General features: G+C 42.3%; 1 protein-coding gene across 1 annotated transcript in view; it reads right to left on the reverse strand.

Annotated features, from left to right (window-relative positions):
* Positions 1 to 14781: 14781 nt before the first annotated feature.
* The window catches only part of LOC119264669 (B-cell receptor CD22-like), a 26653-nt gene continuing 21487 nt past the window's right edge, over positions 14782 to 19947 (reverse strand). Inside the window, exons 4-11 of the mRNA XM_037543291.1 lie at positions 19513 to 19690; positions 18385 to 18563; positions 16312 to 16569; positions 15958 to 16200; positions 15778 to 15865; positions 15588 to 15633; positions 14956 to 15239; positions 14782 to 14836 (exon numbers count right to left, since the gene is read on the reverse strand). Of these exons, the coding sequence (XP_037399188.1) occupies positions 14782 to 14836; positions 14956 to 15239; positions 15588 to 15633; positions 15778 to 15865; positions 15958 to 16200; positions 16312 to 16569; positions 18385 to 18563; positions 19513 to 19690 (1331 nt within the window). The remainder of the gene's footprint in view (positions 14837 to 14955; positions 15240 to 15587; positions 15634 to 15777; positions 15866 to 15957; positions 16201 to 16311; positions 16570 to 18384; positions 18564 to 19512; positions 19691 to 19947) is intronic.

The raw sequence follows: 19947 nt of genomic DNA on the forward strand, positions 1-19947 counted from the left end.
AAAACTTTAAGCTTCGTGAACCATGCCACCGTTCTTTTCAACTTCATCCACGATGAGAAGTAGTTTATCAGCCTCTCAAAAGGATCACGATTCTCTTCCACTTCTATCCTGTTTACTGTGACTCTTTTGATCTCTGGATCATCCAAAGTCATTTCTGCATGATTCAATCGAGTATTGGGCCAAAACTCTACTGGACCACAAAGAAAATCTGGCCCAGACACCCAAGTCATGTTCCTCATAAATTCATCCACTCTTTGCCCTCTTGAGGCACAATCAGCTGGATTTTTGTCTGTGCTGACATGTCTCCACTGATCCATATCAGAGCCTTTCAGGATAGCGGAAACTCTGTTTGCCACAAATGTACGGAAACGCGTGGTCTCATTCTGGAGGTACTTGAGCACCACTGTACTGTCCGTCCAAAAAATTGATTCTGCAAGGTTCAGTTGTAGCTCTCTTCTCAGGATACCATCCATCTTAACTGCTACTGTAGCCGCAGTCAATTCCAGACGGGGTATGGTAGGAGGCCTGAGAGGCGCCACTCTGGACTTGCCCATCATGAATGCACATTGTGTCTCGTTGCTTTCGTTACGCAAGAGAAGGTAACTGACCGATCCGTAGGCATCCTCGCTTGCATCTGCAAAATGATGTAATTGCGCAAATACACAATTTCCAAACTCCTTTGGCTTGAAGCATCTCGCTACTGAGAAATGTTCCAAAGCAGGAAGGCTCGTTAACCAACTGGACCATCGCTTCTTCATGTTCTCAGGCAAGTCGTCATCCCATCCAATCTTCAGTCTGCACAATTCCTGCAGGATAGCCTTCGCTGGCAAAACCACAGGTGCCAAAATGCCTAATGGATCATAAACTGACCCAATGACAGAAAGAAGGCCTCTTCTTGTGAATGGGCGATCTCTGATAGTGATTTTAAACTTGAATGTGTCTGACTCAACACACCAATTGAGACCAAGGGCCCTTTCCAATGGAAGTTTGTCATGATCTAAGTCCAAGGTTTTCATTTCAGCTGCCAGTTCAGACCTTGGGATAGAGTCGAGAACCTTCCGTCGGTTGCTCACCCACTTGTTGAGACGGAAGCCTCCATTGGCACAGATTTTTGTGAGATCCTGACACATTGATATAGCTGCCTCCTCAGTAGCAACAGACTTGAGACAGTCATCCACATAAAAATTCTGCAAGACTGTTTGAACAACTTCATCTCTGAATTGTCCACTTTGATCTTCAGCACACTTCCTCAAAGCGAAACTGGCACAACTGGGTGAGGACGTGGCCCCAAACAAATGCACAGTCATCTTGTGCTCGGTCAGTGCTTGACTGCAGTCACCACCTGTCCACCAGAGAAACCTGAGTAAGTCAGAGTCATCATCAGGCACCTTAACCTGGTGGAACATTGCTTCCACGTCTGCCATAATTGCGACGGGTTCTTGTCTGAACCGGATAACCACGCCGGTCAAACTGCTGGTTAAGTCCGGACCCTGGAGAAGTTGATCATTCAGGGATGTGCCCTGATAGGATGCTGCACAGTCGAACACGACTCTTAATTTCTGCTTCACAGGGTGATATACAGCATGGTGTGGTATATACCACACCTTCCCTTCCTTGCGTGTCAGTTCGTCATTCGACAATTGCACTGCATATCCCTTCTTAATAAGGTCCTCCATGAAGTCTGTGTACTCTCGTCGGAAGCAGTCCTTCCTGAGCAGTTTACGTCTTAAGCTAAGTGCTCGCTGCTCTGCAATTGGGCGGTTATTTGGCATGTTGACCAATCTGTTCTTCAGAGGTAGACATATAGTGTAGTGGCCATCAGTCAGTTTTGCGGATTCCATAACCATATCCATGAACTGATGGTCCTCTCTTGACATCTCCACTTCATCATATTTTCCTCCCTCTGGAAAATCCACCTTGAACTGTTGAATCCACAGGTTCTCTAAACTGCTCACCGAGATGCGATTTACCATGGCCTCAGCTGGGTTCTTCTTATCTCCATGATAGCAGGTTTCTCTCAAAGGTCCATTCACAGTCCAACCTAGCTTGGTTCTCACAGCGTAAGGTCCATTACCAACACTGCTCACCACCTCCCATGGCTCCATAGCCTTTGGTACATTTGCTCCAATAAGCAATCCAATGTCAGACTCAATTTGAGGCAGATTAATTTTGTTAAGGTAAGGCCACCTTTCCAGATCTTTCTGTTTTGGTATGTTTTCTTTTCCTACAGGTATCACTCTTTGTGTGAAAACTTCTGGAAGATCAATGTACTCATCACCAGAAAAACTACTGACCTCCAAGCCTGCCACCACATAAGTACAGGCAGGTTTCTCTTCATTCATGGTTCTCAGTAGTATGTCGGTTTTCCTTCCACTGAGCTTCAATTTGTCCATTAATGCTTCTGTGCAGAATGTGGCAGAGCTTCCTGGGTCTAAGAAGGCGTATGTCTGCACCACCACGCTTCCCTTCTTGGCTTTGACCTGGACAGGCACTATTGCAAGTGTGCAGTCATCTTCACCGGCCCCAGTTGGCCCACAACTCTCAGACTCTGCAGAAACAAAGGCACTGAAAACTGTTTGACCTTCACTATTTTTAATCTTCTTTTCTGAATCAGCAATTGTGTCCCTTTTTTTAATATGCAGCAGTGTAGGATGAGTTAGAGAGCACACCTGACAGCTCACTTTTGCTTTACAAAATTTACTCATGTGCCCTTGCTTCAAGCAACTGAAGCACAGTCCTTTGCCTTTCAAGAATTCCAGCTTTTCGTTGTGCAGCTTCCCTTTAAGCTTACAACACGCATCTATGATGTGCTCACCACTGCAGAACAGACACGTCTGTGTGTTTAATTTGACAGAACTCGTTCCTTCTTTTGGCTTTGTGTCTTTCTCCTGTTTGTCCAACTGTGTGGCACTTGTGATGAATGACTTCTTCATTATGACCCTTTTCTGATCCTTGTTGTTGTTTTGTTTAATTGTGGATGCTTTAACAGTTGTGATGTCCCTTAAGTCACCAAATACTGGATGAAGTGCAATTCTGGCTTGTTTATTAATGAACTCCACCAAATCCTTAAACTTGACTCTTCTGTCGCTTTGCTCTTGCATACCACACACAACACTTCTCCACCTTTCACGTAACTTGTATGGAAGCTTTGCTATGATGGCTTTCAAGTTTGCAACATTGTTAAGCTCCTCCATGTAACTCACTTCAGCCATGGTGTTAGAACAAGCTGTCAGAAAGAGTGAGAATGCATTTAAAGCTTCTGCATCCTCTGGCTTGATAGGTGTCCAGCTCAAGACCTTGTTCATGTAGGCAACTGCAATTTTGTAGTCATTTCCAAAATGGTCTTTGAGCAGCTGTTTGGCTCTGTGGTAGCCTGCATCTGGCTTCATATGAAGGCAACTCTTTATTAGCTCCTTAGGCTGTCCACTAGTGAACTGCTCTAGGAAATAGAGACGATCCTTAGGGCTTTCAGTGCGGGATTCTACTCCATGCTCAAAGGCACTGACAAATGTGTTGTAATCTAGAGGATCACCACTGAAGGTAGGGATGTCTAAAGGTGGCAACGTCATCATTTTCTGCTGCTTCACCATCAGCTCTGTTATATTGTTCTGTCTTGTCATGACATTGCATAGTGTTTCAACTGTGTGATCACCTGCTGCAAAATTCACTCTAGACTGTTGTGCATGAGTAGTTTGAAAAGGCACAAACTCCCCATGTCCATTTTCTGTATTAGTCCCTGGTGTTTGACTTACAGGCAGTGGGATGAATCCAGAATCAATAGTCATTGTGTGGGCAGGGCTCACTTGTGATGAGCGCTCATTTTCAAAAACTTCTAAAACTCTTAATTTAGCATCAGAGGCAGCAATAGCAGTTTGCAGATCTAGCTGTTCTCTTTTTGCTTTCAATTCAGCTTCCTGCCGCTCTAGATCTTGTTTTTGCTTGAGAGCTGTAGCTTGTGCTAGCAATTCGGCTCTCTCCATTTCAGCTTTGAGGCGTGCTGAGGAAGCAGTGGACACCTTGCTCCCCACAACTGACCCATGCCGTTTGTTCTTGTTGCTTAAAGCAGCAGACACCACGGATACGCTGTCAGAAGGCCGGATGTCTGCATCATACTGTCTAGCCTGTTCTGCGCGCTCCTCGGCTGCTTTAATCCACATCTCCACATGTTGCATAAACCCACAGATACGGCTTGCATTGGGTTCATACCAAAAACTTTGATCCTTCTTAAATTCTTCCTCGTGCATTAACTGTTTCAAGTTATCATTTATCTTACGCAATTCTCCATACAGGTCTTGATAATCCAAACGTAATTTCTGTTTAACTGTGTTCACGTTAGCATCATCTTCCATTAGCCGTTCGAGCTGATTAGCTTGGCTAGTTAGCTGGCCTAGCTTTGCCTTCCTAGATTGAGTTAGCCTGTGCAGTTTTTCCTCAACAGCCTTTTCTGTCATTATCGGTTGCCTTTTTTCACAAGCTAGTTCTTCAACACCCTTGTCCATTATGGCAAATGTAAACAATCAGCCAAGCAAATTTTTTCACTGCTTACCGTGATTCCAAGTGGGCAATTACCCTCCACCTTATGCAGGATATTCCATGCTAACGTGATTCCTCCAGCCAGTCCAATCGTTTCCACAAGCCTCGTATCCTTTTCAATATTTTCTTTTTACACGGAGCAAGAGGTTTTCTGACTAAAATTGTAGGAGCAATTCCAATAAAACCAAGTATAAAAAAGGAGTCTATGGCTGACGCGTGTTCTGATGTCCAAAAAAGAAAAAAGAAATGTCTTCCCCTTGAATTGCGTTTAAAAATGTTATTTTACTTGTTGCAAAACATTCCAAAACTCAATAATCCACTACAGACTCGTGTACACGGTCAGAAAACCGTGCGACTCCACCTCCTTCAGCCCGTGCTCCTTCTCTCATCCCGATCACACGTGTTCCCATGCTGCAACCTGCACTTACATGTTTAAAGTGACAGGCACCCATTTTAGCTTTGTTTTACAACATTAGAAACTGTTACCTTAAATTATAACCTTAACAAACATAACACAAATGTTTAAATTATTAATCTGGAAATGATCAATTATGCAAATTATAAACATCCAAAATTATTATTCAAACATAAACATTAATATTAACTCCAAAAATATAAAGTAGGAATCTGGCGCCTACATGTAAGGTTTATTGAAAAAGGATTGACATAAAAAACAGGTTAACACCAGAGCAGAGCAAAAGCCAGTAGAGCAAAACTCAATGAAAGCAGGCAAAACTGTAGTTGTATAAATGTGATGGTTGGAACCAAAAGATCTACCAAAAAATTCAACAAAGCCAACAAGGAGAATCCAAAAAACGATCCAAGAAACAAAGCAGGGTCAAACATGGAATGAGAGGCTAACAGGAAAATGGCTCAGTATGTACTGATGGCACGGGGGCAATACGACACCATGGATCTGCTAGTTGACTGGTGATGGTTGATGGAGTCACATGACATACTGAAGGATCCTGGGAGCTGGAGTTTTTAATGAAGTGAAAGTCTGACTGAGAACCAGGGAGCGTGACAGGGAGAAAACAGTACAGAACTATGATCCATCACAAACAGAGAGAGAGAAACAAAGAAAAGGTATGTGGATGTACTTCCTTTACATCATCAAAATGAATTCTGACAGCTAGTGTCCCGTGTGAGGAAAGTCATATAAATATGTAGTGGACACCCCAATCTAGGTGAGCCAGAATCACACTGCTGTGAGGACTCCACATTCCTGAACTTTGAGCTCAGGACTTTTTCAGAGGTCAAGCAGATGTCATCAAACAGGATTAGTGTACCAACAAGTTTTATGACTTAAAAGGGTGCTATCTTGGGAATGTGGACACAGTGGGAGGCCTACAACCCCCTTTGCTCCATATGGCACACCATACCAGGCCATAAATTCTGGCCTGGAATCCATCTGCAGATCTTCCCAAACTTTCACTAAGGTATGAATTAACAGAAATCATTCTATAGACTGCGCCGATACAGAATTTCCATTATTCAATGAGATAAACCAATTTGATGATATAAAAATGAACAATGTTCCTTTGTCTTTGCTTAAACTAACTAAAACGAAGAAGGCAGTGATTCTGGGGAAGGCGTTCCTAAAATTATGCACAACCACTCGGAGTTGGAAACATTGAATAGTTAATTAAGTGTTAGGTCAGGAAAACCTATCAGCATTCTGATTCCACCCCAAGGGGACGGGTCAGCAGTTGGAGCAAAACCCTAGGGCACAGAACTTTTGGGAGACAGAAAAGTTAGTTAGTTAGTTTCTTTATTTGTCTCCCAAAGGAGAAATTTTTCTTGGAATGAGGGCATACTGCAATACAACACAAGAACAGACAGACATACAAAATTTCATGTGACCAAAACCCATGTCATTACAATACATTAAAGATTTACAGTGCATTACATTTTATACTTCTACACAACCCCACAGCCCATTACAGATTTAAAGTACATTACATTTTATACTTCTACATAACCCCATAACCCCTATACGACCGTAAAACAGTCAGATGTCATTATTATTTAGGATTTTAATTGACATTGGTACAAAAGAATGTTTAAACCTATTATGCCTGCACAAGGGAACCCTATATCTCCTGCCTGAATTCATGAGCTGGTACTCCTGATAGAGCGCATGTGTACTATCAGATACAATATTCCTAACCTGCCTAATTATACACTGCTGCCACAGCTCCTGAGGGCCAAGAGGGGCAGGAATGCCCATTATTTTCCCTGCTATCTTAACTAGGCTATTTAATTGTGTCTTTGATTTAACTGTTAAACTGCCAAACCAACTTGTAATACCATATCTTAAAATTGATTCAATAGCAGCTCTGTAGAATATTAACATGATGTTTTTACAGACACCAAATAATTTGAGTCTGCGCAGAAAATGAAGGCGCTGATGGATCCTAGAGCACACCTTGGTCACCTGTGTTTTCCAACTCAGATCACAGTCTATATAAACTCCAAGATATTTAAATGAGCTCACTTGCTCAATGGTTTGACCATGAATGGACACAGGATCAGAGTTTCCAACTGTTCGAGGGTCCACCAGCATTTCCACAGTCTTATTTGTGTTAATCTTGAGTTTATGTACCTCGCACCAGGTCACAAGATTTTCTACAGCTATACGATAAGTGTTTGGGTTAGAGGTTTTTGTTAACAGACTAAGTAAAACTGTGTCATCAGAAAATTTTATCAAGTGCTGGTTTGTGTCCATACTAACACAATCATTAGTATAGAAAGTAAAAAGGAAAGGTGAACTAACACTCCCCTGGGGGGCACCCGTACTACAGACTGTTATATCAGACAGAGCAGAGTTAAATTTAACTTGTTGTGGCCTATTTGACAGAAAAGAGTAATACCACTTGATTAAGAGTGGATTTACATTTGCATGGACTAACTTACTGAGAAGCAAATGTGGCTGTATTAAATTAAAGGCTGAACTAAAATCAATAAACAGTAGTTGAACATATGCAGTTGGACACTCAATATGCTTAAGAATAAAATGCATTAATGTTGCTATGGCATCACTTGTGCTTCGTTTTTTTGTATAAGCAAACTGGAATTTATCAATTAGCGGTTCTACCTGTATTCGAAGCTTTTCAAGTATCAATCTTTCAAATGATTTAAAAACATTTGAAGTAAGTGTCACCGGTCTATAATCATTATCCTCCTGAGGGCTGATTGTTTTAGGAACCGGAATAATTACAGATTATTTCCAGAGTATTGACACAGTGTGGGTATCTATAGAAAGCTGGAATAATCTGTGATAGACAGGTGAGAGCTCTTCAGCAAAGGTTTTCAACACAAATGCAGTCATACAATCTGGGCCTCTGGCTTTGTTGGTCTGTATAGTTTTAAAAATTTTAGTGACCGTTTGTAGATCAATTGTAACTCTGTCCATATTTAAATCACAGGTTATATTCTCCAGTACTGCAGTACATTCCTTAGCATTTTCTGTGTTAAACCGCATGTAGAAGTTATTTAGTTCATTCGCCCTAGTTGTTTCATCAAGGGCAGACAGGGGTTTCCTTTTTGCATCCATGTTTGTCATCTGTCTGATTAAATCCCACAGATTCTTTGTACTGGATGTGGCCAGGTCATGTTCTGCCTTCTCCTTGACCTGACGCCGAGCCACCCTTAGTTGGTCATTCAAGTCCTTTTGAGCAGCATGACCACCTGCTACATCACCAGAGGAAAAAGCAACTTTTTTCCTCCTGATGCATTCCCTGATACCCTCATTAATGTATGGTTTATTGTTTGGATATCGTTTAACAGTTTTTTGAGGGATGATTGAATCAACACAGAAAATAATGTAATCTGTGATTGATTCTGCAGCCTTGTCTATATCTGCCCCCTCCAAAAAGATATCCCAGTCCGTGCAGAGGAAACAGCCTTTCAGCTCCTCTTTCCTGTCGTCTGTCCAAACCTTCACAGTTTGTATTTCAGGCTTAGAGGACTTGAACACCGACCGGTAAGTTGGAAGCAGATAAATGACATTATGGTCAGAGTTACAGAGAGGTGGTCTGGCTTTAGCTGTGTAAGCATCCTTAATATTACCATAGCATTTCTCGAGTATTTTAATATTTCTAGTGCTGCATTTGACATATTGATAGAATCCAGGAAGGTTATTTTCCAATCTACAGTGATTCAAATCACCTAATATCAGCAAAGTTGCATCAGGTTTACTCTCCAAGAGGTGGTGCACACAGTCAGAGATTTGTTTAGCTGCACTCTTGGCGTTCCCACTTGGTGGAAAATAAACAATGCACACAAAAATATTGGTAAACTCCCTTGGCAGATAATATGGGCGCAGGGTAACACACAGCAGTTCTAAATCGGGGTTGCATATTTTTCCCCTGCAATATTCCGACACCAGCTATCTCTTATATAAATGCACACACCACCTCCCTTACCTTTGCCAGAGTTTGCATCTCTATCCAGTCTCACATGGGAAAATCCGTCAATTTGTATAAAATTATCCGGTACATCATCTCCAAACCACGTTTCAGTAAAAGCCAACACAGCAGACGTACGAAACTCACAGCAAGCTCCAACATGCTGGCATAGATTGTCCAACTTATTTTTAAGTGATCGGGAGTTGCAGAGAATCATAGGCGGCAATGGCAGTTTGTTTGCTCTCCAGATGCGCTGTCTAATTCCACCCTTCCGTCCCCTCTTCCTGGGTTTCCTCCACTGCCGGTCTCCTACATCAGGAGATATAAGTATCTCCCTTGGTACGTCGCTCCATAATCCCGCTAATGGTGGCAAACCAGTATGTCGTAGTTGGAGCAGCTCCGTTGAACTGTAGGTTAGCTGGCCACCGTTCGTGGTCTCGGCAGCACCACTCCGAAGAATCTGGTCCGACAGCACTAGCCATGCTAATGCTAAAAACAAAGCCCTGTTCCCTTTAACTACCTCCATACGCCGCCCGCAGTTAAGGTCACAGAGCACTGTACAAAGAGTCCAATGCAAAAAAAACCCCATACAGCCATATATAGGACTGGGGGGTGACAAAAATGACCAAAAAAGACAAAGTGCAGCAGGGACAGAGACAGAGAAACAGATTGAGCAGGAGTCAGTGTTCTCAACCAGAAGATAGCTGAACTCCTAAGTTTGTGCCGCCCTTAGTCAGAGAGACAGGCCAGAATTGCAATGCTCCAAGACCAGATCTGCTTAGATCAGTCCATCTACAGACCTTCAGTTTAGACCACCCTCAGAGAAGGAAGGTAGATGTTTCTTGTCTGCCAGAGAGAGGTAGTTAGTTAAGTTAGTGTCACCAGCCTTAGAACTTTGACTGCAATCAAACCGGCCACAGAAAAAAAGACCAAGCGGTTCGGATGCCACGGAGACCCAGCAGCACATCATAAGCCATGCACTAATCTGTGAGCACATTACCCAGCAAAATGCTGCCAGACGCCACCCTGAGACGGCCACGAGACGCCACCCTGAGACGGCCACAAGACGCCATCCTGAGACAGCCATGAGACGCCACCCTCAGACAGCCACGAGACACCACCCACAGACGGCCACGAGATGCCACCCTCAGACGGCCACGAGACGCCTTCACCAATCACTGACGTGAAGGCGCGTGCCTGCATGGCGACACAGCATCTGCGACCAGCGAGGAGACAAAGCAACGCGTGAGCTCAGGCCTCAAAGACGGCCCATTGGAAGTCAGCTGATTCCCACGTAAGCTGGTTCCATCAATTGACAGTCAGGGCTCTGACGCCAATTTATTTAATAAGACAGCGTTTAATAGGTCCATCTAACTCAGGCATATGTAGTTACTCCCGCCCGTAATTAGGTTAGTTCTTTACAGAGACTCTTTCAAGTTTAAGTTAAAGTCTTCCCGAGAACCACCCTGCCTCATATCATTTAACTGAACCACTTCACGTGACCTATGTTGTCCTTTTAAATTTATTCTTTTTGTTGTGTTTTGTTCTATTTTCTTTCATCTATCATTGAATGTAGTCCATGGTAGTTTAATATTTAGCCAATAAACTCCCTTTTATCGAAGCATCCTTGGTGCAAGCGTCTCTCTCTCTTGCCCTGCCATAAATCCAGGTTACCTCACACCATCATCTAAAGGTTTAAGCAAAGTAAAATGAATATTGCATAGATCGTAACAAATATGTCAGATTGACTTAAATTAATTACCAAGAAAATAATAAGATTTGCATTAATATAATCATAAAAAACATATATAAGAAAAAATAAAAATCTAATAACAAAGCAAAGCATGACATAACAAAGCTCTAGGTTTGTGTGTGTTTTGGTGTAACCTGTGTGTAAGGGTTCTGCCTGCACCGCCTGCTGCCAGCAGAGGGCATCGGCAGCAAGGCACCCAGCCCACGCCACCTGCTCCCGGCAGAAGGCAACTGCAGTGAGGCGCCAAGCCCACGCCACCTGCTCCCGGCAGAAGGCAACTGCAGTGAGGCGCCAAGCCCACGCCACCTGCTCCCGGCAGAAGGCAACTGCAGTGAGGCGCCAAGCCCACGCCACCTGCTCCCGGCAGAAGGCAACTGCAGTGAGGCGCCAAGCCCACATCACCTGCTCCCGGCAGAAGGCAACTGCAGTGAGGCGCCACGCCCACGCCACCTGTTCCCGACAGAGGGCAATGGCAGCAAGGTGCTGTGGATCAATTAGACTAATTCGATGCACCTGGAAGCTTCCTTATATAAGGTGCTGGCAAATGCCAATGTTTGTCACGCCTTTGTAGAGGGATGACCGGTACAGGACTTAGTCAAAGAAAAGAAACTGCGCCAAAAACCGAAAGAGGGAAAAGGGAGCTGAGAGAAGAAATTGCCCCCAAAATAAAAAGAAATAAGAAGAGGGCTGGAACAAACAGAAGAGAGTAATTGCCCCAAATTACTCAGACAAAAACAAAAACCCAAGCCATACCAAAGGTGTGAAACAAAGTCTGTCTTACCACCACAAGTACAGGACATTCGTCCTTTCGACTACACCTTTGTTTGATCACGTCGGTTGTGGCATCTCCTTTGTTTGTCATTGGTCCCGCGCTTTTTCCCCACCTTCCTTGAGGTGCTTTAACTGTTGCCGTTTGCGCACTCTAGTGGTGCAGCGGTAGCGCCACAGTCCATCGACCATAACAGCAATGGTTTAAACCTCAGTCCAGGCGCCTCATTAACAGTGACACTGATTGCATATTCCGTTGCCTTTTTGTTTTCACTGGGTTTCAGTTCTGCACTTGCGTCCGCTGGTGGCGTTGTCCCACCTCTCGCACATAGTCACTCTTTCTGTGGATGGTGGAGTGGAGGAATGCCAAACTGCTTCAGTGTGCTCTCATGTCTGTGTGTCTTTTGGTTCTCTCCTTTTAGTTAAGCTGTGATAGTCAGATCTGCCGGAGTCATTAGCTGCACTCTGGAAATGTTCGCATTCTTTCTTTTACACATAAACAAACAGAACAACACTAATTCCATTTTCCTGCTGTTTTCCGAGTATACAACTTCCCACCTGTCTGGCCCGACGCTGGTGGGTGATTGACTGTCGAGTTCTCCTGCTACCCGCTTCAGACCAGCTGCCCACGCCTCAGCTACCGCCACCTGCCTTGGACTAGCTGTCTACCCTACATTGATTCATGAACTCCTAACTATTACTACTAATACCACTATTAATATTAGTAGTATAAGAACTCTGTAGGTAGTCTGACCAGAGGAGGATGGGTCCCATCTTGTGAGCCTTGGTTCCTCCCAAGTTTTCTTCCTCAGCTCTGAGGGAGTTTCTCCTTGCCACTGTTGCTCCTGGCTTGCTCACCTGGGGGTTTTACATTCATGTCAAAACTTTGTCTTAATTGGAACTCTGTGAAGCTGCTTCGTGACAACATCAATTGTAAAAAGCACCACAAATAAATTTGATTTGACTTGCAGATGTTTTGGACCATAAGTAACATTTTAGTAATATAGTAGAGGACTAAGCTGCTAAAGCCTGAGGACGAATCTTTTCTGGTTGGTGAGTCATTTATCGTATGTAACTGGTGTCATTTTGTTGTATTGACTGTGATGTTAATGCAAAATATGCATGGATCCAAAAGCTGATCTTACTGCTATCAAATGTTTCATTAGTATGTTTATATTTATTCATTTATGTTTGTTTATAGTTTATATTGTCCTCTGAGTGTCCACTAATTTCATTTAGTCACTGTTGGTCTCCCACCAGCGATCCCACTACTTTATTGGAAACCCATGTTTATTATTAAAACCTGTATGTAAGTTTTTTTTGCATTGACTCTGATTTTGAAGGTGTGGTAATAAAACCTCACAGAGCCTAGCAGTAAACATGGTAAGCCCTAGCAGCTAACAACTCAAGGTTAGAGCAGGCCATAGCCTGAGTAGGAGGCAGTAGGAGACCTTTCTGAAGTAGCAAAAGCACCTAGGAGCCATACATCACACAAAATTTGACGGTCGCCCAGCATCACAGCTGGGCGCTGGCCTTCAGTGGGATACCACAGTGCCTGACTCTGAAGGAAAAGTGCTCCAGGTGATCCTGGACCTGTTGGCAGAGTAGCATGGCGATTTAGCAGTTTTGGCCATCAAATTGACTTTCACAGTGAAGGTGGTACATATTAAACTCCTTTTACAGCTCAACTACTATCTTTTTAAATCCAGCCATTAAGATGAGTTCAGTTTATTTTCAGGACTTTGTTCAGTGATGCATTTTAGTTTTCCTCAGTCATAAAAACACAATGGTCATCTTTTCCCAACAGCCAGGAACCTCAGCCTAGATTGAGATGTGCAAACCCAATAATGAGAGCAGACATACATTAACAGTAAACAGGCGAAATGTAGACGTCATGTTGACATACCAACAGAACACAAACATTTATTTAACTAGAAAAGAAAATTTATTTAGTTAGTTATTCATAACTAACCGCATGTTTATGCTTAAACAAACAAATAGAAATTCACATGTGAAGCTTCACACTTCAGCCAAATCATAACATTGTACATCACGAGCTGTTCTGAAAACAAAGTGTAACATCTATAAATCAGTATCGCATGTGTAGAAGCACAAAACTGCATAAGATAATGAGTTCAGACTACACCGGATGTGATCCACACATGAATAAGAAGCTAAAAAGCTAGGAGGTCTGCGTATTGATACAGTATTATAGACTATATTGTATATAATAATATTATAACTCAAAGAACATTTTTACATTTCAGCGAATATACAAGTACATAGAATCAAGTATAAGTAGAAATATGGACTGAATACTTGTACTTTTACTTGAGTAGCATATTTATTTATTTATTTATTTATTTTGTTTATTTAACCAAGAGCATATTTATTTGTTTTAAACATTTGATCCAATACAGAAATACCATACCAAGGATCAGAACCAACTTTTCCCATAATGGGAGAACAGCTTGTTGGGAGGGAGAAAATATGAACGATAAAAGACAATAATATACCACAAACAGAGAAACAGTGAAAAGATCTGTTACTGTACGTCTTTCAAACTGATTAGTACTGACCGCATTTCTGTCAGATGCTGTTTTGTGTGATCAGCCTCCCAACCTGATATACCAGCTCTGAATCTGACAGAGATTAATATAGAAAGTACAACTGGAACTGGCTGTTTTCCCATGATTCATCACCAGCGTGGTGCTGTGGCAAAGCTACCACACTCTTGTTAGATGATAAGGTCACTGTGTAAACCTGACATCGGTTACTTCTGTGAGCTTTTTGATGGAATCATAGTCCTTTATATAATCTTACACACCGTCCAAACCACTTTTCTGTCAGTGACCGAAGTGATAAGAAGATCAAACTCCAGTAAATCGGCTCAGCACTGTAAAATACTGGAGAGCCTAAAGAAGAAAGTGTTCTCTATGGGATTGTTGTGCTGTAGAGACGAGTCAAGTATTACTGCTGTTACTATAAAAACCTGTGGGAAAGTGTTGACTGATGTCCCAACTTGATCTTGCTTGAGGTCGATTACTTTGAGTTTTATATCTAATAAGTGGTTCAATCTTGTCGCTTAAAGTATTTACAGTATTTCTAATCTGAAATCTTCAAAATGGTACCTTTTGAAAAGGTGAAAGTCAGTCCAGTAGCATCCTGTGACTATCAGAAGGACTAATCCACAGAATGGTCGTACTGAAAAGGAGGTCTTCATGCAACAGAAGGCTTATCTTCTCTTTCCAGCAGGATTCAAATACAAGCAGATGAAGTTCTGTCCATGGGTCAAAACGGTGGTCCTGTGAACGCTGGTTATTTCACACTGCAGTAGATCACTGAGGGGTCCTCAAGTGTGGATCTAGCAGCCCTGCGTTAACAGAACAAACAGGGTGACCTACCAGAAACCATTACTTGAACATAATTCAGTTCAGGGTGAAGCTCTGTTAGAAAGGGCTCAATCAGTTTAGGAAGGTTGGGTTCTCTCACCTGTTGGCAGCACCAGTGTGACTAAACCTCACACTCGCATACTGAGCGTCCACTTCAGTCTTCTGTACTACTTTATCACTGCGGTGCTGGACGCTGGCGTACTGAACCTCCTCATCAGCCCCAAAGGCAGAAGCTGTCCCTGCAGAGCTCTCGGCATTCCTGGGGTTTCTGAGTTTTCGTGGTCCAACACTGGCATAATGAACATCGTCCTGATTGGACGGATCTGGATCAGGTGCTGCGTCACTGGTTGCAGGTCTTACGGCCACATTACTGTAGAGATTTTCCTGCAGTCAGAAATAACGACGTGATGGGTCAATAATTATCTCATACACTGAGACTCAATAAACGAATTGTGTTCATGCCTGTTTAGGTGATAATAACACTTGTACTTGTTGTCTTTTACAGTGATTTGATGTGCATCTGTGTGCCACTCTGAACTAGAGATGAGCAATTCTGGATTTTATTAATCCTTTTTTTTTCCTTTGGCAATATTAGCATATGTACACCATAAAGAGGAAACAATCAAAATGAATATAGACATAAAACTGTCTCTCATATTTATTCTTCTTAAAACTAAAACAACAATGTCACTATTTTAAAGTTTTACTGTTTTGATGTTGTAACTGACTTGCCTGTGTCTGGTCTGCATCATCAGCTGAATTGCCTTTTTTCTTTCTCCTGAAAAGTAACAGTATAAAGAGTAATAATATTAATATTAACAATAATATTGTGCAACAATTGCAACAGATTCTTTTTTTCACTGACACATTAAGAAAAACTAGTTCCAGTGCTTCAATAAACTTTAAATATGTGTTTACTTACCTTACACAAAATACAGCAATGATAACAGATAAACATCCACATCCAGCTGTGACTCCAATAACTGCATATAGAGCTGAATTCCAGACCCCTGTGTGCAGATGAGTGTTAAAGTTTAAAGTGATGCTAATTATTATGAATGTTATTAAATGTTATTCAGGCTGTGTTTTCCATCAATAACACCTTTTACAGTCACTGCAGCTGATTTCTGAGATCCGTGTTCATTCTGAGCCTTACAGTAGTAGGATCCTCTCTGTGGAGCCCTGTAACTGTGTCCAGATCCTACAGGTGAGCTTCCACCTTCTTTAAACCAGGTGTAGTTCTGCACAGGTGGGTTTGCATCACTGGTGCAGGTCAGAGTCACTGAACTGCCCTCTGCTGTTTCACTAGAGGGACTGATGGACACTGAGACACTCTTTGGAGGATCTAGAAGTCACAGAAGAACTGCATGATGTAGTCATCACATGACAGTAAATGTTTATAAAAGAGAATTTCTACAAAATAATGAACAACTGGAACAAATAAACACAAACTCACACAAAACATTCAGAGTTAGAGCTTCAGAGAGCTTCTCTCCATGTTCATTACTGGACCTGCACTTGTATTCTCCACTGTCCACAGAGCTGATCTTCTTCATTGTGTAAGTCTCTCCTTCTGCTACTATTGATGTTCCTTTAAACCAGGTGTAGTTCTGCACAGGTGGGTTTGCATCACTGCTACAGGTCAGATTCACTGACCTGCCCTCCACTATTTCACCAGAGGGACTGATGGACACTGAGACGCTCTTTGGACCATCTAGAGGTAGAAAGACACATCACACTTTATGGAGGTGCTTTTCTGTTTAATTAATCAAACTATAAATGTAGTGTAGAAATATGTTTATATGTTTTATTACAGACGCACATCATTCAGTTCAGCGTATGAAGATCACTGTTCTTCCAGCTTTTAGATCAGTTTTACCAAAGACTCTGAATGAAACTTTCCCAAATGTTTCTTGGTTCTTTAAGGATCAATAAAAAACTAATGACTTCATGACTTCAATCAGACTTACACAGTTATGGTAGGTGATGGTCTTTACTAAAGCCTCCTTAATTAAAGTAAAATACTGGACAAAGTGCTCTGGTGAATTGAGTCACTGACTCAGATCTGACTCATGACTGTCTGATGTGCACGTCTGGATCTTTTCCTCAGTTTAAAACTGAAATATAAACTATTATTACTGCATTATATATACAGACTAGCACATAACATAGGAAGCGTCAGGAGGAGAGTAGAGAGGTTTTCATGCTCTTACAGCAAAACTTTAGCTAATCTCAAAGTCCTTCATGAGCTCAGGAGTGTTAGAGCAGGAAAACATGAAAACATTCAGTGAACAGAATCTGCAGGACTGAGATTATTAACTATAGTGTCACAGTTAAAGTGTGTGAGTTCTGTCTGTACAGATATTACAGTGCCATCCTAATGGATATTTACTGCAGGTACTCAGTGATATATTACTGTCTAAAGAGATCAGCTGCTGGGCTGAGCTTCATCACAGACAGTTCAGCACGAAGCCTCAGCTTAGTTTGTGTTCTGAGACTGAATGAATGAATCTGGACTTACATCTCAGATTAAGAGTGACCTCAGGAGAGCGAAGACCCAGTACAGCACAGCGATACCTGCCTGCATCCTCCCTGCTGACTGGCTGCAGGTGGAGCTGGTCAGTACTGAAGGATGAATAACGTCCATTTCTGTACCAGGTGAATGTTGGTCTGTAAGACAGACTGAAGCTGGTTTTACATGTGAGAGTGACTTCATCTCCCTCTATCACTCTCTCAGGAACCTCCACCTGGAGATCTGAGAACCAGAGAAAACAAACTCACACTGTGGAGACTCACACTCGCTGAGTCAGCTGGGTAAATCTAAATCATGAAGCTGGCAGCAGCTCAGATTTGACCACTGGACATAACATATAAATCTACAGTGATCTGAGGGAGATTAACCGTTATTACACATTAGCACATTAGCAGTGTGAATTTCCCCTGTTGTGGGACTAATAAAGGATTATCTGATCAGTGAGATCAGACTGTCACGGTTGGCTCCTCCCAGTCCTGTCCATGTGTTCTTGTTTTGGTTTGAAACTCCGCCCCTGATTGTTTTCACCTGTCCCTCATTGTTCCGTGTATTTAAGCCCTGTGTTTGCCCCTTGAGTTTGCCAGTCTTTGTATCATTGTATCTCTGTAACTGGTCTTTGTGTGTATTGATTCTAGTCTTTGTTATATGATACCCTAACTCTGTACGTGTCGGCTCATTGACCATGGACTGTTCTGACTACGACCCTGGATTTGCCCATAATAAATCTCGCTTATCTCAGCGTGTGCGTCCGCCTCCTCGCTCCCCCTTACACAGACTCTGACTCTGAACTGCTTTATAAATTGTGGTTCTCCAGTTCTAAGCAGTGATTTCTCAGGTGTGCTTTGAAGAACTGATGTAATGTATTTCAGAACTGTTGGAGGAATCCTGTACAGCAGGGGGCGCCAAGTATTTCAGCTCTTTCACAAAATTCTGCAGTAAAGCTGATTAACGATAATTTAAACAATGGTTTTATTTGATTGAGGAGGATTTACTCACACAAAACATTCAGAGTTAGAGCTTCAGAGAGTTTCTCTCCATGTTCATTACTGGACCTGCACTTGTATTCTCCACTGTCCACAGAGCTGATCTTCTTCATTGTGTAAGTCTCTCCTTCTGCTACTAATGATGTTGCTTTAAACCAGATGTAGTTCTGCACAGGTGGGTTTCCATCACTACTGCAGGTCAGAGTCACTGAACTGCCCTCCACTATTTCACCAGAGGGACTGATGGACACTGAGACCCTCTTTGGACCATCTAGAGGTAGAAAGACTCATCACACTTTATGGAGGTGCTTTTCTGTTTCATTAGTCAAACTATAAATGTAGTGTAGAAATATGTTTTATATGTTTTATTACAGACGCACATCATTCAGTTCAGCGTATGAAGATCACTGTTCTTCCAGCTTTTAGATCAGTTTTACCAAAGACTCTGAATGAAACTTTCCCAAATGTTTCTTGGTTCTTTAAGGATCAATAAAAAACTAATGACTTCATGAGTTCAATCAGACTTACACAGTTAAGGTAGGTGATGGTCTTTACTAAAGCCTCCTTAATTAAAGTAAAATACTGGACAAAGTGCTCTGGTGACTCGAGTCACTGACTCAGATCTGACTCATGACTGTCTGATGTGCACGTCTGGACCTTTTCCTCAGTTTAAAGCTGAAATATAAACTATTATTACTGCATTATATATACAGACTAACACATAACATAGGAAGCGTCAGGAGGAGAGTAGAGAGGTTTTCATGCTCTTACAGCAAAACTTTAGCTAATCCCAAAGTCCTTCATGAGCTCAGGAGTGTTAGAGCAGGAAAACATGAAAACATTCAGTGAACAGAATCTGCAGGACTGAGATTATTAACTATAGTTTCACAGTTAAAGTGTGTGAGTTCTGTCTGTACAGATATTACAGTGCCATCCTAATGGATATTTACTGCAGGTACTCAGTGATATATTACTGTCTAAAGAGATCAGCTGCTGGGCTGAGCTTCATCACAGACAGTACAGCACGAAGCCTCAGCTTAGTTTGTGTTCTGAGACTGAATGAATGAATCTGGACTTACATCTCACATTAAGAGTGACCTCAGGAGAGTGAAGGTTCTTACTCCATACACCACAGCGATACCTGTCTGCATTCTCCCTGCTGACCGGCTGCAGGTGGAGCTGGTCAGTATTGGAGGATAAAGGATGTCCATTTCTGTACCAGGTGAATTTTGGTCTGTCAGACAGACTGAAGCTGGTTTTACATGTGAGAGTGACTTCATCTCCCTCTATCACTCTCTCAGGAACCTCCACCTGGAGATCTGAGAACCAGAGAAAACAAACTCACACTGTGGAGACTCACACTCGCTGAGTCAGCTGGGTAAATCTAAATCATGAAGCTGGCAGCAGCTCAGATTTGACCACTGGACATAACATATAAATCTACAGTGATCTGAGGGAGATTAACCGTTATTACACATTAGCACATTAGCAGTGTGAATTTCCCCTGTTGTGGGACTAATAAAGGATTATCTGATCAGTGAGATCAGACTCTGACTCTGAACTGCTTTATGTAATA

This window comes from Pygocentrus nattereri, chromosome 12 (assembly GCF_015220715.1).
Source record: "Pygocentrus nattereri isolate fPygNat1 chromosome 12, fPygNat1.pri, whole genome shotgun sequence".
In the NCBI taxonomy this organism is placed as follows: domain Eukaryota; kingdom Metazoa; phylum Chordata; class Actinopteri; order Characiformes; family Serrasalmidae; genus Pygocentrus; species Pygocentrus nattereri.